Here is a 26,850-nt window from a genome sequence, read left to right on the forward strand (position 1 = left end):
CTCCAACCCAGAGTTTAGACAGTAATACAAGCAGTAATCTACACAGTTTACTATCTTTTTTATTTATGTCTCAATAAATCAGTCCTAGACAATCTTTGGACATTTTACTCATTCTGTTTGGAAGTTCAAAATACTGTATAATGGATTCTCATTAGCTGGTCTCTCTAACAAAGCTTACATGGGACAATACTTAAAATTCTAACTTGGGACAAAAAAAAAACTAGTTTGGTTAGGTTCACCATAAAGCCTTAGTAAATGATTGACAAATCAGTTATGGTTATTATTTAAACGTAATTTCCAGCTCTAATGTGCAGACTTAAATGAAACACAGCTTGGTGTGTTTACTTAGGATAAGTATAAACAGCAGGTACATGCAGCCTTAATCTGAGCTTTTACATCATAAGTGTGTCATTTGTGTGGTGAAAAAAAAACAGTATCTGACATTTTCACTGATTTGGACTACTACTATATTATGTGGTATTGAAATCGAATTCATATCTATCATTTTATTGCAATGCGACTCTGTTTGAAAAGACAGGTTAGGATTAATGCGACTTTTACGACAAAGAGAAGGACCATGAGTAAAAGAGAAAATGGACAGCAGCAATGAATATCTTTAAAATATTTTGTAATATATCTGTTCCAATATAGTTGGAAATCTTGTGTTGCAGGGTGTTCCTAATGAAATGGCTAAATAACATGCACTTTTTAGCAAGCTGGATTATTTCTCGGTGATAAGCCCAGCTGCAGTCTGAACTCATTCATAGCTCCTGTGATTCTGACAAGTTAACGCATGAGCTTAGTTACACAGCACAAACTGTTTAGAGAGTGGTTAGATATGGGTCAAGTTAAAAAGACTGTGCAGCAAAAATAAGCATCAGATTTGGTCAAAAAATCTGTTTTGAGACTCCTTTGAACGTATCTTTAGACTCATTGGGCACATGCATGTCTGAATCATATCAGCTTTCCGTTGCTCATTTAATAATAATTTGATGAAAATTATGATTTTTTTACCTGGATTGTGGGAGCTCTGGTCTCCAGCTGGAGATTAGGAATTGGATACAGAGTGTGCAGCACTGGTGCACTGTTCCCGTAGAGGATGGAAGGGTCAGGGGCGTGATTTGCTGGAGATACAGAGCTGTATGCGGGGGGTACCGGGGTAATCTGTCTCTGCAGAAGCTGAAGAATCACATTGATGTCTGCAGTCATTCTTGTCTCTAACCTGGAACATATGATAGAGGGCCAATGGGACATTTTTAGTCAGCTTTTCTGCAGTGTCCAGCTTTCTTTACTGTGTAAAAGTTAAACATCACTACACAGGAAATTTGGCAGTGTTAAATCAACACTTATTAGTGTTAAACTTTCTGCTCTCAGTGTTAATTTAACACTAACAGTGTTGATTTAACACCGCCAAATTACCTGTGTACTTTCTCAAATAACATTAGCAAACTTATTATATAATATCCTAATGATTTAACTTTCAGTAAAATTGAAATTTTGTATTAAAGATTTCTATAACAGGGCGCCGAGTGGTCCAGCGGTCTAAAGCGCTGCCACTATGAGCGGGAGGTCACCGGTTTGAACCCCAGCTCATGCAAAATTGGCCCTGCTCCCTCTGGGTGGGTAGATGGCGCTCTTTCCCCACATCACTCCTATGGTGATGTCTGCAGCACAGGGCGTCTGTGAGCTGATGTACCAGAGCCGAGCCGCTGTGCTTTCCTCCGAGCGTGCTGTGATGCTGCTCAGCAATGCTGCATCAGCAGCAGTTCAAAAAGAAGCGGTGGCTGACTTCACATGTATCAGAGGAGGCATGTGTTAGTCTTCACCCTCCTGGTGTGTTGAGGTATCACTAGTGATAGGGGGAGTCCTAATGAATGGGTTGGGTAATTGGCCGTGTAAATTGGGGAGAAAATGGGAAAAATTAGAAAAAAAAAAAAAGATTTCTATAACTAAATACACTTAAGTAATCTATACTCTGGAAACATTTTGGTTCAGATCTGGTTCAGAAACAGGAACAGAAACATTACCGGTTCAGCTGGCTCTGCAGTAACTCCAGTCTGGACTCGAGCTCAGTGGGACAGTCTTCTGTGCACTGCGGCTGATTGTATGAAGCTTGAACAGTTGAGGATCGACAGCATCGCTCTGTGTACTGATTTCCCTGACAGTCTGGCCAGTAACTGTACAGTCCAGAGAGACGAGTTCCTATAGCAAGAGGGACAACATTGAACAGGAATAAGGCCTAACTGACCACCTACTGTTTTCTGTGTATCCAAACGTATCTGAACATCTTTTCTTATTAACTCTTAAGATGCACCCAAAACTGACCCAGGCAGTAATCTGCACACATACTGAAAAACCTGTGTAAAATAGTGCACCCATCATTATAACACATGACTATTGACACAACATAAAATATTCTATAGTTCAAATATCCAGTCTGTAAAACATTAAAACAATGATTGATGATGCATACTAAATTCACATGTTTTAAGAAAAGAATTAAATAAAAGTAGTTAAATGAGTTCTACTGTTTATTTAGTTATTTTTTTCTTGGTTACAGGTCTTTACCCCTACTTCTAACTATGTGAAAATCGGTTCTTGTGATTGGCTAACAGAAAGGCGATATATGCTTGTTTGTAATTGGTTGAGAAGTTCCTCTCCTTAACGGCTAAAAGCAAACGTCATACGTGAACAGACACGCCCACAGATGTCGTCACAATTCGCGCTGATGAACCAAGTATTCTTCGGTTCCCTCTGTGAATGAACATTCCTGGTTCTGGAACCTAATTTTGTTGTTGAAAACCACCAGTTACATTCGGGCTAATATGAACCATGGTGCTTTTCAGCAAACCAGACCAGTTTTAGTGGAACCATCAAAAAGTCATCAACAGAGGGCGTTGCAGAGCAGTAGTGCTCCTGTACAAACAGTCGTATTGGTTCCATGCCGGTGGAAAAGCGCCATCAGTGAATTTTAAAACTCTTACCTCAAAAAAAAAAAAAAAAATTGGAGTATTTTACTGTTAATATACAGTAAAATATATAGATGAAATTGCTGCACTGTTTAAAGCTGTTATTTTGTGGTTTCCTCTCCCGCTTTTTTTGTTACAGTCCTTTACTTTGAAAGTATAGCAACTAGCAGCCAGTAATTTACTGTGATTTACCCATTACAACATCCTTTCCAGTAAAAGTGCCCACATGTGGATTAAATGTAATGCGATGTTTCTATCACAATGAAGTAAACTAAATTTGATTATACATTACATAGTTTATTCTTGTCAGTGATGGCAAAGTTAAAAACTCTTTCCAATTGTAATGCTTGTACCTATTGCATCCATAATGTTTTCAGATTTAGCCACACCCCCTCTAGAATGTACAAACCACATGTCCTTCTCACAGCCTTTCTTCCTTCTGCTTGAGGTACTGAAAACCTCAGATTCAGTGTGTTTTTAGACTTAATGCAAGTATACTCCAGAGACAGGAGTTTAAAAAAACATCTACTGATAACATTACCCACCCGAGGGCCCTCTGTCCATGCCAGGCTCCAGGCCGACCCCTGAGGTACTGTTGGGTGGTATCAATCGCACCACAGGCGGGTGGTAATCCTTGGGGTTTCCTGTAGGGCTGCACATCTGACTGTGGGTCAGCGGTGGTTTGTTGAGATCCTCGCTGGACTGGGACGTGGAGGAGTCACAGCTGTACATTTCCTCCCAGTGGGTGTGATGGCCTGTGGAACAGTGATGACCCAAACCTGGGCACGTCTGAAGTGGGTAAGAATCGTTTTGATCCATCCCATCTGATCCAGTTAAACAAGAGGAAAGGATGCTTTTGTTCTGAGATGTATATATGGAAACTGTCAATGTTAATGTGTGTGATTAATCTGGCAAATGTTTTTTTTAGCGTAGAATATTCACCTTAATAACTTTGCTCTTCCATAAATCATTTATTTTACAGAGCCTGGTGATGTATTAACGTTTTTTGGGTGTATTTAGTGCCAGGAACATGTCATTGTTTACTGCTGCTTAGTTCAAAATGTAGATTAATTTTATTTATATTGATATATGGAACTCTTCCCTCTCTCTCTTTCTCCAACACACACTCATATACAAATACACACACACACAAACCAGCTGGCACGTTTCCTTTCTAAGTTGTTGAGTGTGGAATATGGAGCTAGCTTTTATGTCTTCCACTGTCTATTAAACATGCCATTAAAAGCCTCACATTAAAATGTTCTATAATGTTTCAATCATTACAATAAATGTAAAAATAATTAAATTTTGCCAATTTAACACTGATTATGTCATTTACATTTAAATATTCTGTAATACTTTACAATAAGGGTAGATTAATTAACAGTATTAGTAGTAGTAACTGATGGCAAAGCTGGATTCTCAACTAATTATTAATTGACACTAGTCAAGACATTATTAGTAATTATTTAGTAATAGGTTTCTAAACTAATGTCTCAATTCATTATTATAACATTCTTAATAATATTATAACAGCAATAATATTTAGTAAAGTTTAATATTGACTTAACAGGTATCAATTAATAAGTAGTTGAGATATTATTTAAGCATTTAGCAATGTTTATTACTGTCGTACTGTCATTGTTGTTTTATTATTGTTATTTGTGACCTTATTGTAAAGTTTGACCAAATATCTATTAATAAAAGCTTAGTCATAGGAAGAAAAATCACATAATTATGTTGTTATTATTTATTTTGTTATTATAGTGTTTTTTAATCAACTGATACCACTAATAGAAACCTAAATTGGGTCATCTCTGCTGTGTGTGTGAGGTATCATTGTTATTTGGTGGCAGGTTGTTGACTCACCTGGTCTGTTTCTTCTGTCCAGTGAGTTTCTGCGGTGCCGTGAGCAACTGGCATGGTAAACACAGTCCGAAATCTCATTGTGTACCGTGTGCACAACTGCATCTGCCTGGTGACACAGAAGAAACTAATAATTATTGTAAACACAAATTCAGATTGGTGCCATATAGTAAATGATTCACACTGTGTGTGGTTTATTAAGGGTACTAAGTGTAAGTGTGTGGGTTTGCTGACTTCTCTAAGGTTGAAGGTGATCTCCAGGTTTCTCCAGAAACTGTCGGCGAAGGCTGGGAACATGTCCAGCACTTCCAAAAGGTCATATCTCTGGATACGGTGAAGGTCACAATAGGTAAGTGTCCTCACATCAGCATTGCAGTGTCCAGGCTCAGCATACAGGTCAATAGGCTCCCCCAAAATATCATTCGTACCTGCGGTAAGCATACATGACTGTGTGAGAGACCATTAGTAGCTCTGATTTTGCTCTGCCTCCAATAACCAAGCTGATTGATGGATTTTTAGAATATTTTATTAGGTAGGTATACCCACTCCTATTGGTTTTATTAGGGCTATAGTGTATATACATGTGTATGAAGTAGACCAGTTACCTCTACGCCATTATACTGTATTACTTTTGTTTTCTAGGAGTCCCAAATTTAATAAATTAAAAACAGATGCTTCTATAAAATAGACCACTGGAGTCGTGCGCCATTCTGTAGTCCTTGTTTGCCTATTTTTGGGGTTCCACGTCTAAGATACATTTCTATATGGTCGGTTTTAATAGCCTTTTCAAAAACTCACCTCTATCACGTTCTGCGGTAAATAAATATGTTCAGAACACTGTACATTTTATTCTGAGTACATTTTCTTCCTGAACATCACTGGATCCTCTGAATTTCAAAATCATTTAAGAATCATGATTCTAGCTTTTAGCTAATGCTACAGTGCACTGACTTGACGTCACAACGCAGTGGCTTAGAAGGCGAGCAGGCTCAATTTAGGCAACACCAGTGAACTCCGGTCTTGTTTTTCAGCATATTACAGCCCAGCTGATCCAACTAAAACGTTAACTGCCCTCAATGAGATGAGTTTCTAATTAAGTTTATTAGGCAGTAAAATAAGTAAAGCGTTTTAGACTCTTCCCAACACTTTGCTGCCTGCTTTAGTGTTTTCCTGCTGTAACCTCACTCAGCTTGCCTCAAACGAGGGCAGTTAGTTGATTATTTGGATCAGGTGTGCTGTAATTAACATAAACCAGTGACTGTACTGTACAATCAAACCCAAATAAAAAAGCGCTACTCCAGAACCAACACTAAGAACCACAGAGAATCTAACAGTTTTCATGAGCTGTACAGAATTGTACAATTCTTGGTCCATCATTTTATTTGAGAATGTGGGCAGATTTTCCAACCCAACTCACTTCAAATAAAGCCCTCAGTGCGCCTTTTACTCCGGTTCACCTTATGATATATTTTTACCAGTCAGGTTGTAAGGAACAGTAAAGCCACTCCGCAGGACAGCTTTATAGAGGAGTTTCATTGTAGTTCTTCAGCAGAATTAGAATAAGATATTAGCCACTAACCACACGACAGTCTAGCTCTTTGGCCACCCAGAGTTGAGTATTATCGGCCTGTAGCCTGCTGCTAACCTCAGCTAGCACTCCTGGAACAGCATTAGCATTACCCACTTACCGTGCTAGATTTTTGGTCGTTCAAAGGTAAGTATTATCGGCTTGTAGCCTGCTGCTAACCCCGGCTAGCACTGATGGAGCAGCATTAGCATTACCCACTAACCGTGCTAGATCTTTAGCTATACAGAGGTGAGTATTATCGGAGACATTTGTGTAGATTAACAGCCAGCACTCGTTTGACTTGTCTGACTCATCTGAAAAGTTTTTTGTTTTTTTTGGCTTCAGATTTTTCCCCATTTTCTTCCAGTTTGGCTTTCCAATTGTCCCACCCCTGTGCGTCCCCATCACCAGTGGCACCTGTGACCCTAGGAGGGTGCGGACGAGCACACGCCTCCTCCGCACGTGTGAAGTCAGTCACCCTTTTTCGAGCTGCTGCTGATGAATCATTGCCTGAGCAGCTAGCACGCTCGGAGGAAAGCACAGTGGCTAGGTTCCGATTCATCCGCTCACAGACGCCTCGTGCCGCCCGGCGCCACCTTTAAGCGTGATGGGGAGAGAGCGCATCTACCCACCCGGAAGAAGCAGGGCCAATTGTGCTCCCTCTGAGTGCCGGCAGCTGATGGCAAAGCTGCATGAGCGGGGGTTCGAACCTGCAACCTCCCTTTCATAGTGACAGTGCATTGGACTGCTGGACCACTCGGCGCCCTAAAAGGTTTTTTTTAAAGGAATTACAGTTTTGTTTACATAACTTAATTTAGCTTTACAGGTCTTGCCACCTGGCAGCGAGACCTGCTGAATTAGAAAGGAAACATTGCGACACCATAAAATGCACCTTATAATCTGGTGAGCCTTTTGTATGAAAACAGACCAAAAAATTGACGTTTATTGATAGTGCACCTTATAATCCGGTGCGTCTTAAAATGCAGAAAATACGGTACTGTTTTTTCATAATGTATAATACTATACTTAGATTCTGGCTGCGATTTTAAGCTTTATCCTATAAATTGTAAAGTCCTTGTACACAATATATGCAATGATACAGCGGGCCAGTTAGCTCAATAAGATGGTTTCTAAGTGACAGCTCATCAGCTCACTGGTTCCAGTTGCTCAGACTTGAAGAGTGGGCTATGTCAGACTTGTGATTGGTCAGGGTTCTGCTCACATTTAGACCCATTTATTCTACATCCAGAGGAGAGTGATAGTAGTGAAATACAGCACAGGTTTATAAGGAAAGATATTTATAAGAAATACTTTGTACATCTACCAAAGGAGCTTTCTACATCTACCATTTCTCAATCTACTATTTAAGCGTCATGTTGAGAAGTGAAATGCATATGTTTAGCCACTAGAGGGGAGTGTGTCTGTGTGTGTGCCTCAGTTGCAGTTAAATTAACTCACTGCAGTTCTCTAGACGTTGCGGTGATCTAGATGGTAGGGTGTAGGTGATTCTGACCGACTGAGCAGTTAAAACCTTGACTAATAGAGACATATACAGCTTAGAATATTGATATTTTATTTGTATTTTGATCATATTTGTCAGGAAACATAGTTTCATGAAGATTTTTGTCGTGTCAGATGCGAGAAAGAGCTGCCACTATACACTGTGTCACTTGTGCACAGTGGGTGGCAATGATTTGTGACTGGGAACATCAGCAACTTTTAACTTTACACGGCAAAAGTCGATATTAATTCCTGTCATATATGTATAAATTATATATGTCTACATGTGTCATTGGCAGTATGCTTACCCAGTACAACCAGCACCATGTCGTTACGGGACACCTGAATGGATCCGCGGGAGATGAAGTACAGTGTGTGGAGGATGTCGCCGTGGTGGTAGAGTGTATCTCCTGGAGGGGAGTGTGTGGTTTTAAAGCGTGTGGCCAGGGCTCTCAGACAGGCCTTGCTGGCTCCTCTGAAGGCCTTGCAGTTCTGCAGCAGCGTGCGGTTCAGATGCAGACAGATATCAGCCTGCAGGCATTCTGGAAAACCCTTCAGAACCTTCAGGAGCACAGAAAATATACAGGTATCGGCATTACAGCTACAGCAGTAAGCAGTACAACTTAGGATTTGTGCAAGAAAAGATTCAGAACAGTTAACACGGTATTTCCTCAAGATGCAGTTGTTTTGTAAATTTACAACACTTGGAGATATAGAGGTATTTTTGTGACAATATTATAAAAAATTAAATTAAAATTATTTAAATGATGAATAAATATTTTAAACCAAAAAAATTATGGGAATCTGTACCAGGTTTGCCTGGCTACTGTGTGGCATTAATTTGGCATTTGGCCTCGCCCAAGATCGGTATTGGCGATCGGCCAATCGAGATGAAAGACAATCGGTGATCGAAATCAGTCCCAAAATCGGTCCATCTCTAATTATTAGTATCTGATTATTAGTATCAATAAAAACATTTTTTTTTCACTTTTTTATAATAAGTAAGTAATTATTTCTATAGTCATTTTTGTAGATTAATATGATATTGTCACAAAAAAACATAATGTAACATGTTAATTCCTATATTTATGACCAGTGGTAAAAACAATAGTTTGGGGGAGGAGCTTTCAAAGCATTTCAAAGCCAAAAGTTTGGACACACCTTCTCATTTAATGGGTTTTCTTTATCTTCATGACTATTTACATTGTAGAATCTCACTGAAGGCATCAAAACGATGAATGAACACGTGGAGTTATGTACTTAACAAAAAAAGGTGAAATAACTGAAAATATGTTTTATATTCTAGTTTCTTCAAAATAGTCCCCCTTTGCTCTGATTACTGCTTTGCACACTCTTGGCATTCTCTCAATGAGCTTCGAGAGGTGGTCACCTGAAATGGTTTTCAGATGTGCCTTATCAGGGTTAATTTGTGGAATTTCTTGCTTTATTATCAGGGTTGGGACCATCAGTTGTGTTGTGCAGAAGTCAAGTTACTACACAGCTGACAGCCCTAACGGACTACTGTTAAAATTCATTTTACAGTAAGAACCAATCAGCTGAAAAACGAGTGGCCATCATTACTTTAAGAAATGAAGGTCAGTCAGTCCGTAAAATTGCAAAAACTTTAAATGTGTCCCCTAGTGGAGTCGCAAAAACCATCAAGCGCTACAACGAAACTGGCAAGGAAAGGAAGACCAAGAGTCGCCTCTGCTTCTCAGGACAAGTTCATCTGAGTCACTAGCCTCAGAAATTGCAAGTTAACAGCAGCTCAGATCAGAGACCAGTTGAATGCCACACAGAGTTCTAGCAGCAGACTCATCTCTAGAACACCTGTTAAGAGGAGACTGTGCTAATCAGGCCTTCATGGTCAAATACCTCCTAGGAAACCTGCTCTGGTGTTTCTGAAGGATTAGGAAGCTCTTACTGCATTCATGTCGATGCCGTTGGTGTAGGACCAAGCGTGCAGGAAGTACTCCTCCAGCCTCTGTCTCAGTCCTCCGGGTATCTGATGGAAACGGATGAACTCCTTCACTCGCAGCAGCTGAGTGTGGTACCGCGCGGTCCCAGAGTAAAGCCTCTGGATGATCGCCGACACGTTCCCAAATATGCTGGCATACATGAGGGCTGGAAACAGGGAAAAAACAATGTTGTTTAACGAAGCACAATGACGTGAAACTAACCATCAGAATGGATGCTAGCTAAATTTACCTCGTAGCTCCAGTGCAAAACAAAGAATGAAATAAAAACTTTGGTTGATTACTTAAAACATCTGACAAAATGTTTTTGATTTGATTATTAATATTTATCACAATATTCCCAATGGTCTCTTTCAGGCGCTGCTAATACTTTTTGTGTTGTATTTTTATGTCCTCTATTGCTTATGTAACTCATAATGTAATGTTATTAATATTTAAACACTGACATGCCAAAAGACTTTGAGGAGTCATTTTCAGAAATGAAACACCCATCCATATAAACTCACTTTTAGACCTTGTTCCAGCTTCACTCACTGAGATACGCACAAGATAATACGGTAACAAGATGTCAGCCTTCAAAATGCCGTCAATTTACATAGTGCTACCCCATGACTTTTGGCATGTCAGTGCATCTATGAACTTAGTGTATACTCTTATTTAGGGTGATATCCATAAATAAAGAATGTAATCTTGCCCAGGGACTAACAGGCTACGTTTACAAAAAGTGGCTCAATTTCAATATCTAAATCTGATGTTTATTTTTAATTCCATCTTTTTAATGTGACGCATATCTGACATCTGTTTTAACAGTTTGCACTATGTAACTGACATATTTGCACTAAAGAGCAATGCTTAACGTTAGGGTTTTGCTGAGCTTTCACTGTGAAGCCATTGTTATTCAGTCACAAACAATATTTTTATTTTTTATTCTTTTTTGAGGTGGCAGCCCCAATCTCTAGCCACGTTCAGCCATTCATTAGAAACATAATTGGTCCAGTACAAATACCACTGAAGTGGCCCAAAACAGGACTTAAAATTTAGTGTGTTCAAAAGTGCACCTGGACAGAACCAGTAAAAACTGGATAAAGCTTTTTTTTCGCATAATAATATTGTTAAGAGTTTGTTAAAAGGAATGTGTTTAATTTATTTAATTAATCATAACAAACATCATAATTTGCTGGCTTTGTGGAATTTAATAATGATCTAACAATACGCTTATTTAAACTTTCGTGTTTTAATTTCATTTTGTCAGCAAGACAAGCTCTACAACATAACTCCAGTGAATAATCGTCTTAGTTAAATCTGAAAATTCCTCACTATGGCAGTAATTAAAGATTGTGTTATGTTATCTTAAAAGTCTCGTATTTTTTGTGATACTGTTTAAAGTTTTAAATAGCATTGTAAAGTAGTTTGTCTTGCATTCTGAGCGGTTTCAAGAAATAGATATTAAAAAGTTTTGTGTTCCAGCAACACTGACAAGCATTTATTGAAAAGAAAGCATAGGAAAAAATGTAATGTTTGTAATGTAATGTCATATAATGTTAAAATAAATAGAATATGTGAGATAAATCAATTTTGATAAAAATGACCGATTAGAACCTTTTTATTCCAAAGGGATGATGTATCGAGAATAAAGTTTGTAATATTTTTATACATGCTATGGTTTCATTTACTTAAAGGTACATTCTGTAGGAAATGAGAGCGAGTGTGTGAAATGGCTACAGCAGGCCAATTTCAAAACATTACAGAGAGTAGTCTGCCTCGCCCACCCCCCCACGCTACCTCGGATTGCCAAACTGGGCCAGGCTAAATCACACAAGCCAGTGAAAGACACGATCGGTAACTTCTACCACCATATTATAAACCGGCTCATGTGAACTTTATCCGTAGTAGCTAAACTAGCCTCATGCACCGCTATCTGTGTTAACCAAAGACAAGCCTGTTACACCTGAAAAATCCCACTGCTCCAAAAATACACACCCCAGTGCTGAAGTTACTACTTTACAAGTCCTAGTAATTTACTGTTTAGCTTCGCAAAGCCAGTTTAGGTAGGAGAGACAGAATAGAAAAGGACTAAAACCTGTATCTAGCGTTATATTGACTGCTACACAGCTAGATAGTTGCTAGGGATGGCCATAAGTAACGCTTACCCTTCATCGTTTTGGACGTAACAAATTACTCAATAGTAAGTCAGTATAGAGACTAACTATCGGTTTCTGGCGTATATTTTGGGGTACTTATCACTGCCGAGGTAATAATCAAATGTGACACGGCTGCTCCTCCGTTGTGACTGATTGCAGCTCATTGTAGCATGACTGTGTTATCCAGCATATTCCAGATCACTTCAGCTAACCTTGCTAACCTAACCATCTCTCTTAGACACCCCCTGCCTTTTCATACCAGCTGCACACAGATCACTTATACGAATGTGAACACTCAATTTGTAAATTAATTTAAACACCAGCCCCTAGTAAGTACATCTAGTGGTGGTGATAAATTACCTGACTGAATTAGCTAGCTAGTTAGCTTAAAGTTACCTGTTAAGGAGAAAAGTAGCAGCTCTGGGTCGGTCCTGAAGTCTTTCTGAGCTCTAAGTCTCCAACTTTCAATTTACTGCCAATATTCACTCTTGTTAAATTCCTTCTTTGTTCACTGAGCGTTTTTGAGACATGCTGAGGCTTTTTAAGCTGTGTAGCAGCTGAGGTTAAACTGAAGTAAGGTGAACATCTGTGGCAACATACACATTCAAACAGAGATCTTTGAGAAGGTCATTGATCATGTCTTTTTTTCTATTGTTTTTGTCTCTGTTTGCATACTGGGTATGTCCCCCAGTTTCTGACACTCACCATCAGTGTGTATTGATTCTTCCCAGAGCAAGCATCATTCTCTGAGCTGATAGATCCTTGTTGGTTGTGCTGTGTTGTGCTTTTTACTCTATAGTACTTTTTAATATGATGTGAGTTTTTACTCTTTGGAAGATTTTAGTGATATCAAACAGAAGCCTATTTTTTTATTGGCCTGGCCATAAAATTAAAAGCAGAATTATTGTGTAGTGCATTTTATATAACAAATAAACATAATTTAAATCAACTTACAATTTGTGCATAGTAACTAAAAGCTTTAAATTGGATTAATGCATGCTAAGGCAACAAATTAAATACCGTATTTTTCACACTGTAAGGCACACTTAAAATTCTTTAATTTGAATTTTACCAGTCAGGTTGTCAGGAGCAGGAAAGCCTCTACACTAAAGTTTCAGTTTAGTTCTCCTGCACCGGGGCTGGGACAGCATTAGCATGAGCCACTAACCCCTATTTCCTCGTCCAGAGGTGAGTTTTATAACCCTGTAGCCTGCTGCTAACCCAGGCTAGCACTGCTGAAGCAGCATTAGCATTACCTGGGTTGCCACCTTTCAGAATTTCAAATAAGGGACGCTCACCATGGCTGCTCTGGGCCATGTCCACCTCTTATTATACTATTTTTTTAAGATCATTGGACACTTTATTCCTCAAAAATATATCTATTTTGACACAAGTGAAAGTTCCACTGCCTGGCAACCGTCTGATTGCCGAGATAACATTAAATACCAGTCAGACCAACATCCAGCAGCTTAGGAAAACAGGGAGAAATATCGCGTTGCAGTGTTCTTCTGGAGAAGTTTTTCTCCATCAGCCAAGGCCGAGTGCTGATAGCGGGAAGCCAAAACAAAATTACTCTGATTGTTTTCGTGGAATGGCTACTGAAGTTTGACGTAGCCATTCTGTATTGTCCATCATGGTCCTCAATTTTCTCCACACTCTGCTGCATATCTGCTTGTTTCTCCAAGATGTTTTCAAAGTAGCGGCTAGAAGAGTCCCCAAAGCTCTGCCCACCGCATCAATTATGACGGGCAGGTTTTGGGGGCCTTGGACAGCTGACCCAACTTCGTTAATTTTCCGATACACCAGGGAAATGCCCAATCCAACCAGCAGAATCCTTGTAATCAATGTGCCTAAGTAGACATTCTCTGTGTCCTTCACGGAAAGAGTCGCCAGGCACACGACACGCCAGTTTTTCCACGCGCCCATCACGTAGCCAGCTGCAAACGTCTCATTAGGACTAGAGGCCGACCGATCGATCGGCCAGCCGATTTAATCGGCCGATTTTTGTTATTTTTTTATCAATCGGCATCGGCCGATTTTCTTATTTGGCCGCGCCGATTTTAATCCGGCACATCTGCGGGCAGCTACTTGGAACGCAGAGCAAGGTTTCAAGAGTGAGCAAGACTTTCAACGGGTAAGGCATCCATTTTTACAATCCAGTGTCCCAAAGTCTATATTTTCTCTCATGATTAGTAATCTGTGATGTTGCTTCATTTACTGAAAAAGAATAGAATTTCAACTGCATGTTGTAGCATTTCTCTCCAAACGAAACTATGCTTAGCGTTGATGGCAGGAGTGCATTTGGAATGCGCCCTGACTATGCAAGGCAAGCCCTATCTATAAGCTCTAGTATAAAATAACTGACGTCTCTTCTTCAGAAACGAAAATTTCAGAAAAATAACAAAAAATAACAAACGAAAATAAACCCAAAATGTTGACAAAAATATAATCTAACGAATTTCAAAAAAATAAAACGAAATTCTCCACACAACCAAAGAAAATTACTAAAACTTGTAATACTGAAAAAAGCGGAAAAACGCGTCTAACGGACTAACGGACCACGAGTGCCGCGCGCTCGGCACAACAACTCCCGCTGTACAACTCCGCTGTACAACAGCGCTTATAAATAAATTAAACACAAAAATGAGGGTATTCTATCAGTAATTTCAGTTCGTTTTAGTTAGTTTTATAAACACAAAATACAGTTCGAGATAGTTATGTTTTTCCTTTTAATTACCGTTTTTATTAGATTCAGTTAACACAAATGTTTTTCACTTTCAATTTTCGCTATTTCGTTCGCTTTAGTGAACAATAATAATTGGTTACTTAGCAACGTTGTAATTATCACACCAGAGCTTTATATAAAATAAAAATAGGAGCCTGATTTCGGGTCGGTCCTCAGGTCAGGTGGGATTCGGGCAGAGAATCTAAGCTCTAAAATAGAAAGCAGCACAAAAACCGGAGCAGCTAAAAAGAGCTTAATGTCCTTAATTCGGAACTTGGGTTGTCCACGGCAATCACTGAATTGATTAGAGCACGCAAATCGTCACAATTGTGCCTCACTTCACCACGCCAAACCACAGGCACAGCGGCCAGAAGCTCAAGTTCACCGGACAGAGGAGGGGTTAACCAGGGCAAAGCGAAATAAAAAAAAAAAGTTCATAGAGCTGCTAAAGTAACGTGCAGTAACGGGGTGTCGGAAATAGTAACGGCGTTATAGTTACAGTCATAGTAATTAGTTAGATTACTCGTTACTGAAAAAAAGTAACGGCGTTAGTAACGCCGTTAGTTTTAACGCCGTTACTCCCAACACTGTATATAAATAAGCTTTATTGTAAACGAATTAATAAAACAAATAGTTTCTAAAATAATGGAGTTAAAATAAAACATCTCTTTTTCCTTCACTACAAACAGACATTAAATCATGCCGCCTCCTGCTGTTCTGCTGTAAAACTCACCCGTTTAAAGCGGTTTGCGCTGTTAGATATTAAATGAAACGATGAGCAGAATTTTCTGTTTTGTCGGGTTCTACTTTAGAACCCCCTCCAGACTTTTCTGATAAAAGCTCATTTTATCCTGAACCTATAAAGTCCGCGCTCTTCAGCTTTCTCAACTCATTTTCCGCTCACGCACCGAACCTCCAGTACAGCTGATGAGACGCGTTTCTCTGGCTAAGGAGCTCATTTGAAGAAGAAAAAAAAACAGATAAAGCTATATTTAAATTACAGCACCTGTCTGTTTTTGCATTATTTATAATTTTATTCTTAATTTAAACGTCACCCATTTTTGTAAAATAATAGCTGCAGCCCTAATGTGAACATTTTATAACATTGTCCTCCCATGTCCATTCGTTTTCAACTGCATGGAGTTGAAGAAGAAATTAGCTTTGCCGTTTTGGAGTAACTATCTAAAGTTGTCACATTATGGAAGTCTTCTTGCACTCTGTTAAACATATTAAAATGAATAATTAATAGACTAACAGACTGCAACAAGTCATACATTTGTTAATTAGTAGGCCCCTACAGTAAATTTTATATAATAGCCAACATAATATTTCTACTATAAACATGAATATATAGTGTATATAGAACATATGTTATATAATGAATAAAATAAAATGTTATGGATAATACAATCTAAATAAAATTAATATTTTTTTATTAACATATAGTGATATAGTAACATTAAAGTCACTATAAAATGCTAACCTTATTTTCAATAAATTGTGTGAAGTTTACAACTGTTGTGCCTCCTCTTACTAGTATGATTTTAAGCATGCCAAATAAATATAATACGATAGCATATCGGCCCTAAAAATCGGCAGGTCACATCGGCCATCGGCTGACTCTGACCACTAATGATCGGTATCGGCATCGGCCTTAGAAAAACCCATATCGGTCGGTCTCTAATTAGGACAAACAGGTTCCTCCGAACACAGGCTTCTTGTCGAGAAGATGGTGTCAATTGCAATGAGAGACCATTTGATCAAATCCATATTTTCTCGTTTGAAGAGCAGTGTGAGGGGTGTCTCTTTGGTAGCAGTACACAGCACTAGACAGGAGAAGCCAAGCAGGATAGATAAGGGGAGGAGAGGGAGAAAAATGCGACCATCTCTGAGAGAGTCAAGCAAAGACCAAAGCACAGATTTCCACTGGTCTCATGTCCATTCCTTGTGTTTCCTTGCCCAAACAAATCTCTTCTGCTTGTTGCCTTTCCTTAGCATTGGTTTCTTAGCAGGTATTTTAAAAGGTCTCCTTTTAACAGTTGTTCTAGAGATGGGTCTGCTACTAGAACTCTGTGTGGCATTCAACTGTCTCTGATCTGAGCTGCTGTTAACTTGCAATTTCTGAGGCTGGTGACTCAGATGAACTTGTCCTGAGAATCAGAGGTGACTCTTGGTCTTCCTTTCTTTGGTTGGTCCTCATGTGGGCCAGTTTCATTGTAGCTCTTGATGGTTTTTGCGACTCCACTAGGGGACACATTTAAAGTTTTTGCAATTTTACGGACTGACTGACCTTCATTTCTTAAAGTAATGATGGCCACTCGTTTTTCTTTAGTCAGCTGATTGGTTCTTGCCATAATATGAATTTTAACAGTTGTCCAATAGGGCTGTCGGCTGTGTAGTAACTTGACTTCTGCACAACACAACTGATGGTACTAACCCCATTGATAAAGCAAGAAATTCCAATAATTAACCCTGATAAGGCACACCTGAAAAACATTTCAGGTGACTACCTCTTGAAGCTCACTGAGAGAATGCCAAGAGTGGGCAAAGCAATTTCAGGAGAGAAATCTGTGTAGATTGTTTGACTTTAAAAGAAAAAGTTTTTTTTATTATTACAGTTTTGTTTACCTAGCTTAGCCTTACTTAACTTAGTTAGCTAACCAGCGGTGAGACCTGCTGAAAAGTTCCTTATAGTGTCTCTTAAAATGCATCTTATAATCCAGTGCACCTTATTATGAAACTAGATTTTAAAATTTACGTTCTTTTATGGTGCGCCTTACAATCCGGTGCACCTTATAGTGCGAAAAACACAGTATGTAAATTCACCTTATCCAGTATTGGTTTAGTGTAGGGTGGTGTGATACAGTAAATATGATCAGTGTTGTTTTTCAGACTCTTGAGAGATGAAAGAAATGACTTACAGCCAATAAGCATGACGCAGATGGAGAACATCTTTTCAGAGTTGGTGTTTGGTGAGACGTTTCCGAAGCCCACGCTGGTCAGGCTGCTGAAGGTGAAGTAAAGCGCAGTGACGTACTTGTCCTTTATAGAAGGTCCTGAGCTGGAATCACTGTCATTATAATGCTTCCCCAGCTGGTCAGCCAGATTATCCAACCAGCCCGTTTTCATATATGGCCTTTCCACATAACCGATAGCATACCAAATACATGCCAGCCAGTGGGCGATCAGCACAAACGTACACATAAGCAAAACCAGGACCGCAGCTCCATACTCAGAGTATCTGTCCAACTTCCTCGCCACACGGACCAGTCGCAACAGTCGTGCCGTCTTCAGGAGGCCAATTAGAGTGGAGGTTGTCTGAGGGCAAGATAATGATATATGTTTATATACGTTTTTAACATATATGAAATACCTGTAAATATATAATTACTGTACAATAAATACATTTATCTCCAAAACAGCAGCTTTACAGGAGAGAGATAAAACCTTAACTTTTAAAGGAAGTCAGTGTGAAAAAGGTAAAAAAGTTTTCAGGTAATTTTGGAAAACTCCTATCTATCCATTCATCTAGAAATTCTGAAATAGTGTAAGAGACAAGTTTAAATTATTTAAACTAAAAATTGACATTGATACTTGTTTTTCATTGCCAGCGACAATTTGTACATATATTTTAAATATCTATAGAATTTGTTTTCATATGGTATTATATGTTGAAATCATATATGTTAGGCTTATACATTTCTATATATAATATATATAATATAGACTGTTGGAGGAGAACATGCCAAGGTACATGAAAACTGTGATTAAAAACCAGGGTTCTTCCACCAAGTATTGATTTCTAAACTATAAAAACTTTACTATACTCTTAAAACTTGACTATAAACTTGTTTTCTTTGCACTGTTTGAGGTCTGAAGCTCTGAATCTTTTTTATTATTTCAGACATTTCTCATTTTCTGCAAAAAATGCTCTGACAATATAGAGCTATGACAATAAATCCCAACAAGACTGAGAAAAATCTACATTAGCAGTTAAGCTATCTCTTAAGGAGAACCTTTCCTTCTTTATGTTTCATATTTTTCTTTATTAGTGTTGTTTTTTTGTTTTTTTTTACTTATATTTACGTATAATCTGTGTTCAATGTTAGAAAGATAAAATTAAACAAAAATCTTACATTGCTTATTTTATTTTACATTTAAATATACATTATTAAAAGTTTCAGTGTTAAAAAATAAAAAAAATCATTATTCATGAGTAATTAGTTAATTCTTTTTAATTTACAGATATTCCTAGTTTATGCTCACCTCATCTGTCCCCGATTTAAAGATGAGCAGATCAAAAGGGACAGCGGCCACCATGTCGATGAGGAACCAGCCTTTGATGTAGTGGATGGCAATGCGCTTCGGGTGTGTCACCACCTCATCGTTGTGATTGACGTAGGTGGTGCGGAAGTTGATCACGATGTCCACGATGAACAGGATGTCCACTATGGCGTCCACCACGTTGAGCGGGTTGCAGGTGTAGCCGCAGGGCCGCCTGCGCTCTTCCTCCAGCTCGTTCAGCAGGAATGCAGCGCTGTAGGGAGTGAAGACGGCCGTGTAGAGCACCAGCAGCAGGATGACCCAATCCCAAACCGCCTTAAAGGGACTGTAGTGCAGCATGATCCACATGTGGACGTCTGGAGCCTGGATCTTGTACTCGGGCAGCACATCGGCACCCAGAGACAACACCTGTAAGAAGAGAGACATTCATTACTCTGTAGGTAGAAGTATAGATATAGTATACACTAGCGTTTAAAATAAATACTTCTGTAGAAGTTGACATATAACTCAAGATTTTTACTCTTTAAGTAAAAGTCCTGGTTTCAAAACTACTTAAAAGTATAAAAGTAGAAATGCTATTAAGGATAAAATCTTAGGACGCACCACAAGGGCATATAGTGCATTAACCCCCTACTACTATAGGGGGGTATAGTGTGTGTATATAAAATTTGAAGTAGTACTAGTACTACAACTACTTTGCAAAAAAAAAAAAAAAAAAAAAAAATATATATATATATATATATATTTTTTTTTTTTAACAAAGAATCTTTTTTTCAGTTTTGATTTTTTTTTCCCTTAACAGCACCGGCAGCTTGTACCATGTCAGGTTATTGATTGGACCTGAAGAATTGCATGGCAAAAATACTTTTGACTGGTACTGAACCCTAGAAAGAAAGAAATCATATATGTAGTTTTAGTGGCCATGTAGCATGTAGAAAATGAATGGTCCTGACCTCACATGATTCACATGCACCCTCAAGCATATAGATTGTTTTTATGGTGCACTGCCATTTCCATCTGCCCCAGGCCTCATATCTCTGTGTCCTAACGATCTTTCCACTGGCAAGTGTTGACCACACTGCCATACACGTGCCAACCCCCATACTAGTTGGGTGGCAATTACCCAGCTTTCACAGTAGAGGAGGTCAAAGCAAGTACAGTCCCTTGAAATAGTATTCGTATCCCTTTTTTTTCGTTTTCCCCTTTTTTAATATGTCTACAATTTTTTAACTGGGATTTTATTTGATAGACCAACACGAAGTGGAAAGTAAAAAAAGTGTGGCATGCATTTGTATTCAGCCCCCCTGATTCAATACTTTGTGGGACAACCTTTTACTCCAGTTACAGCTGCAAGTCTTTAGGGGTGTGTCTCTTCCAGCTTTGCACATCTAGAGACTAAGATTTTTGCCTATTCTTCTTTGCAAAACAGCTCAAGCTCAGCTGTAAGGAGAGCAGTTTTAAGGTTTGTTAATATTTGTTCAAATCTCAAGTATTGTGGTGAAATGTATTATTTAGAAGAAGCAGAAGAGGTGGTTGAACTAGAGAGAGAGAAAATGTGAAGAGGGCTGAAATTAACTGAATTGATCAAGACTGGACTGATCAATAGAAATAAGTATTAAATTATTCATTGTGTAGGCCCCTTAGGACTAATATTTACTTATGGAGTATATCTGGTCCATGTCCTTTTTGTAAAAGCTCATGATACTATTTTTAGGTCATGAACAGTTATTTTTCAGAATTTGTGCACCCTTTAATTTCAATTTTAAATCTGTTAAAAAAAAAAAACATATGTTGGAATGTCCACAACTATCTATCAGATTCTGATAATCTAATTGTAGTTTGTAAAAGGTTCACAGGTGGTTATTTTAGATTTCTTGTAAACCGTAAAGGTTTTTTTTCTAGGATTAGGATTGCCCTATATTTAGCTCCATTCATCTTCCCATCAACTCTGACCAGCTTCACAATCCTGTCCCTGCTAAAGAAAAGCATCCCCAAAGCATAATGCTGCCACACCAGAATTGTGTGCAGTGTTGATCACCAGTGTTCTCGAACACATTTCTGAGGCCTTTACAGCACAGCCTATTTATACTGAGAATAAATTTCACACAGGTGGACTCTAATAATTAGGTGATTTCTAGGGGTAACTGATCACACCAGGTATTATTTAGGGGTATCATAGAACAGGGGGCTGAATACAAATGCATGCCACTCTTTTTTAATAAAAAAAAGAAAGCTATGCATCATTTTGTTTTTACTTTACAAGCCACATACAAAATTATCCTGGATGAAAATTTGCTTCCTTCTGCATTTGCAATGTTTCCCAAATCCGAGGACTCTTAATTCCACACAGCTACATCAATTAAGGTGTGGATGAAGGACCACCAGATCAAGACAGTTTCATTGTTACGAAAGTGAGGGGATGGACGTAAGTGCAGAATAATTATTTTATTAATTAAACAAACTAAAACAAATGAACAAACAAACAAAATAAACCAAAGTTACACTGAATATAAACAGAAAACAAACACGGGTAAACGCAAGACAAAAATACAAGACTGAAATAACTAAAATAACAAAGATGAGATTAAAGTATAATCAAAACTAAGAAACCAGTAACTCTAGAAACAAAACCAACCTGACAGACACACAGCAAGGAATCACACAAAAGACTAGACAAAGAAGGCTTGAAACAAAGGGGCTTATTTACATGAGGAGGGAACAGGAAACTGGAAACACCTGAGGATCAATCAAGAGGGGGCGGGGTTACAAATCACTGATGACAGGGTGGGGCTAGGGCGGAGACAGGACCAAAACACAACAGAAGCACATGGCTGGGAAACACATGACAGGTAAACAGAGGGGCAGGAGCACATGGGACCAAATGAGGGAGAAACACAAGACAGACATGGGCTAAGGTGTGACAGTCATGGTCAGCACAATCTTATCAGACCTGAACCCCATTAAAAACCTCTGGAATGTAGGAATGTAATCAAGAGGAAAAAGTTAAAAAAACTGCTGACTTTTTGCACCAGGAGTAAAATAAGGTCACTCAAATGCAGGCTAAAATGCACAAAAACTGTGGTTAAAAATCAGGGTTATTCCATCATAAATTGATTTCTGAACAGTTAAAACATTAGTATTGTTGTTTCTAAATGAATATGAAAAAGAAGTGCTCCAAAACAATATTTTTATTGATAATTTGGGAGAAATGTTGTCAGCAGTTTATAGAGCAAAACAACATATACCTATAAAAATAAACAAAATATATATGAGAGTGTTGCAGAATTTAATAGATGTCTCTGGAAAGAGGAAATCTCACAAAATTCCTAATAGTCTGATTTTCTTAATCCTACATTCCCTACACCTGCCACACCCTACCTGGGTGACTTTCTCTGTGATGTTCTGCGTGCGCTGCTTCACCTTGGGCTTGGTGATGAGCTCTATAGTTGGGGGTGAGTCCGAGATCGTGACAGACCGCCTGGGGCGGCGGAAGTTGAGGGAAAACTGTGGGAAACGGTTGGCAGCCCCGCACTTCATCTGGTCAAAGTCGGGCGTAGAGCTCAGCACACCAGCCTGCATGTTCATCACAAATAACCAGAACAAGAACCAAGCCTTAGAAGAATTGAAACAGAAAAGGTTGGGACAGCATGGAAAATGCAAATTAAAGCACAGTGTTTCTAAAAATTACTTTGACTTCTATTTGACTGCAGACAGCATGAGCCCAATATATTTCATGGTTTGTCGGATTAACTTCATTTAATTTATTAATAAACATCTATTCCTGCATTTTAGCCCTGCAACACATTCCAAATAAGGTTGGACAGTAAAGCATTTACCACTTTCTAAAATAACTCCTGGTGAAACCAAGTGAAGAAGTGTTTCTGGTGTTTTGTCCCATTCTTCCTACAAATTTAAGCTTTGCACCAGTACAGGATTGTTGTCATTTTGTTTAATTACAAAATTTTCACACATTCTCTACTGGGGACAGCTTAGTACCCTTACCCTCTTCTTCTCAAGCCATGCCTTTGTTATGTGTGCAGCATACGGTCTTGCATTGTCTTGTTGAAAAATGCATGGATGCCCTGCAAGACCTCAAGTGTACTTTCTTCTGCATTATTGCTGCATGGTATCCGTTTCTTCCAAAAAAGGATCTGACATACTGATTGGTCTGACCAAAATACACTGTGTTTCTTCTGTGTGATGGTCCAGTAGAGAAGTGGACAGTGCCTCTGGACATGGTGAACATAAGGCTTGTGTTCTGCAGAGTAAAGTTGTAAGTGGTATTGATGAATACTGGAGATCGTCTACCCATCTTTACTCCTCAACACTCTTTTACACTGCATTTTTTTAATTTGCCCCTACTTTTTGTGATTTGCGGTTGAAACAGGATGTCTGTAGAGTTTTAATAAGTCTTAAAAAGTCTTAAATTGGTTAATAAAATTCCAAATTCAAGCTCACAGATTCAACAAAACTGTAGTTATGGGGAAGTGTAATTTTAAAAATTGCATTGGACTATTTTCAGTGACTGAGCATTTACATTTTTGTTTGTGCAAAACTGATAATTTATGTTTGTTTAAATATTTGTTTGGTTTTACAAAATACAGAAATTGCAAGCTTACAGTAAAAAGTCTGTAAACTCAATATTGGTGATGCTGTTTTTGCCATTATTTTCTCATAATGTAAGCCTGAAGAAGCCTGAGGTACATTTACCTCAAATTCCTACCTCAAAAGTAATACTAACTGCCAACTTTGTTATTAAGCCTAAATTGTAATAATGTAATGCTAAACTTTATGTTTATTGGTGTTATATCATGCTTTGCACACTAACTCTGGTCAGATAAATAAAACAGATTTGTTCTTAACATTTTTTATTTTTTTTAAATAAAAAGTAAAATACAGACTAAAAATAATCACTGACAATTAGAGAAATGCTATAGAGTAAACAGTTGGCATACAGCCAACACAGTTTAATTTAGCTCAAAAAATGATGCTTGCTCTTACAGCCTACAACATAGAGAGCCTGGGGGTAATCACTATATACTGATGGTGTGTATTGGTGTCAGAAACTGGGTCACACGCCCAGTATGCAAGTATTGTGTGCCAAAAGCCAATAGAAAAGAAGCAGTTCATGGAAACAGACTAAACCTTATTAACTACCTAAAGTAAAATAAATGTTAATATCTGGAAATATTCTGTTGTACGTAAAACAAAATTAATTGTGGGTTTACATTGTATACCTGCAGACACCCTGAGTAACAACTGGATCATAAGGAGATTTATGAAGAAGACTTACTCTTGTTGGAATGTGCGTCTCAGCTCCAGCCTGCCCTCATGTCACTGAGGAACCGAGACATTCCTCACCGCAAACACTGAACAGATTGTGGCATTCCCAAGGACCCAAAAATCGAATACACAGTGACCCTGACAAACTGACACACCACAACAAGTCAAATCATGAGAAATTATGCAGTTAATTAATTATTTTTTTACACTATGGTCCAGTCTCTCTTCATTTCTCTTTTGTACCCCTACCACTTGCGTTCAAGTTTAACCCTTCTATTTTTAACAGAGTTATAAGGTTGAAATCCTCCCCTAAGAAATGATCATTGACAGGTGACGTAACAGTGAGGTTCTGCTATAGGTATCCTTCAGTCAGGTTTTACTGCAGTCAGTTCTTGGCTTATTTTGTGTGTTTGGCTGATTTTCTGTCTTCTAAAGTAATAATGCTAATGCTAGCATCACATTCTCACACTGTCTTAGTTTTGCCAGGTTATTAGTACACAAAAAACCCAGACAGAGCAGCAGAAGTGGGTTAATATGCTCTCATTAACAGAGCAGAAAGTCATGCAGTCCACTTTCTGCTGTACTTTAGGAGTAAGTCAGATGTTTTGTCATCATGACACTGATTTTTTTATGTAAACAATATTTCTTTTATTACTACTGCTACTACTACTAATAATAATAATAACAATAATAACAATAATGAAAAACATTAAAGTATCTTCTCTATAAATAATTATCAGTGTCCATTTTTTATTAACTGATTTGGCTATATCTTCAAAAGTGGTGCCTTATAACATAAAAACAAAAGTACTACTAATCGTCCTTTTCCTACTAACTAAATTCACATTCCAAACTAATTTTGAAGCATCATGGAAGCACTTTGTTGGGATAAAACTTTGTTTACTGATGGACAGAAAAAGTCGGCATGTCGGCACTTTCTCTCAGCATGTCTGTCTTGCATATTTTTTCAGTTAGAAACTGTATTTTAATAGTGATATATCTGCATGACAGCAGTCATTTTTTCATAATTAATGAAAATAAATAAATTCCTACAAAAAGCTTATGTCAGAGTTAGAGTTCTTAAATTCAACAGTTAAAAGCTGTTAAAATACAGAAACTTCCTGTATTCCACTCACACAATTTAAAAAGAAATCATGACACATTTAAAAAAAACTGTATTTTTGTCTTTTTCATTTTTTTCCCCAGAGAACCAAATTTTACAGGAAAAAAATACATAAAAAATAGAAAAGTAAAAAAATTGTACAGTGCAGCCGAGTTGTCAAACTGGCTTGCTCTTTGGTTTCACATGAACTCACATGCTCCACACTAGATTATATAAGAATTTTGTTCTTACCCCAGACGTGCTTCATTTTCACCAGCTTGGTCTATTATAGATCCAACCTCAGAAAGTACAGAATCCAGATTTCTTTCTTGTCTTGTTTTTGCGCCACAGACTCTAAGTCTACTCGGGCTGTCCCTCTGTGACTCGACCCCTAAGTGTCGACGCTGTCACCCTCATGCAGATCCATCCCTGCTACTGCGATCGGATCAATCATATACTACAACAGGGGACACTCACAAACAAATCAATACCATAGAACCCACACAGCCAACAACAGCCAGAAACGCCCATATAGACATGATCAATTTTCAGCCTCACTCTGCTGCCTGTTCTGCATCCTGTTCAATAGAAGCACTTTTTGATTTGACACAGAAAAGTCTGAAAATGTAAGTGATCAAAAGAAAAGAAGAAGAGCTGGAAGCTTTGGCACCAAACCAGTCAATGTTGGCACCAGATATGGACTGCAGTGAATGCAGTTAATGTAGCCGGGTATTGACTGAACAAACAGCTTCATCACATTTACGCGAGATAGGCTGGATATGGGTCTGATCAGCACAGTGCCCTGATTTACGCCTGAAATGACCTTCAGAAAACACACAACATACATTTAACTGATGCATGGATGCATATTAACTCCAGGCATTTCAGTAGAGAAACCCTCATATGTCCTGTAAAAACAAACTGTCTCTCCTTGCTGCACAAATGGAATCCACTTTCTCACACTCTCTGGCACTGCTGAGGTGTTATGGAGGCCCTGGACGCTTTTACCAGTGGTTTTGGCACTCTGAGCAGGTGCCAGGTCGTGCTGAAAAATGAAATCTAAAATCTCCATAAAGCTTTTCAGCAGATGGAAGCATGCAGTGCTCCAAAATCTCCTGATAACTAAACACAGTGGACCAACACCAGCAGGTGACATGGCACCCCAGACCATCACTGACTGTGGGTACTTGACACTGGACTTCAGGCATTTTGGCATTTCCTTCTCCCCAGTCTTCCTCCAGACTCTGGCACCTTAATTTCTGAATGACATGCAGAAATTAAGCAACAGTCCAGTGCTGCTTCTCTGTAGACCAGGTCAGGCGCTTATGCCGCAGTTTCTGGTTTAAAAGTGGCTTGATCTGGGGAATGTGGCACCTGTAACCCATTTCCTGCACACGCCTGTGCACGGTGGCTCTGGATGTTTCTACTCCAGACTCA

General features: G+C 38.6%; 1 protein-coding gene across 4 annotated transcripts in view; it reads right to left on the reverse strand.

The window, feature by feature from the left end:
* Positions 1–25,896, reverse strand: part of kcnh6b (potassium voltage-gated channel, subfamily H (eag-related), member 6b) — a 30,308-nt gene extending 4,412 nt beyond the window's left edge. For 2 of the 4 annotated variants that reach the window (XM_049465043.1, XM_049465042.1), the window contains exons 1-10: positions 22,407–22,613; positions 19,011–19,436; positions 17,666–18,062; positions 9,827–10,026; positions 8,211–8,463; positions 5,070–5,263; positions 4,839–4,944; positions 3,515–3,793; positions 2,028–2,202; positions 1,015–1,222 (exon numbers count right to left, since the gene is read on the reverse strand). In XM_049465043.1, coding sequence (XP_049321000.1) covers positions 1,015–1,222; positions 2,028–2,202; positions 3,515–3,793; positions 4,839–4,944; positions 5,070–5,263; positions 8,211–8,463; positions 9,827–10,026; positions 17,666–18,062; positions 19,011–19,436; positions 22,407–22,613 — 2,445 coding nt within the window. Of the gene's footprint in view, positions 1–1,014; positions 1,223–2,027; positions 2,203–3,514; positions 3,794–4,838; positions 4,945–5,069; positions 5,264–8,210; positions 8,464–9,826; positions 10,027–17,665; positions 18,063–19,010; positions 19,437–22,406; positions 22,614–24,321; positions 24,458–25,665 lie in introns of those variants that run through there. The other 2 variants (XM_007239805.4, XM_049465044.1) reach the window with 2 other exon arrangements.
* Positions 25,897–26,850: the final 954 nt, after the last annotated feature.

This window comes from Astyanax mexicanus, chromosome 15 (genome assembly GCF_023375975.1).
Source record: "Astyanax mexicanus isolate ESR-SI-001 chromosome 15, AstMex3_surface, whole genome shotgun sequence".
NCBI lineage: Eukaryota > Metazoa > Chordata > Actinopteri > Characiformes > Acestrorhamphidae > Astyanax > Astyanax mexicanus.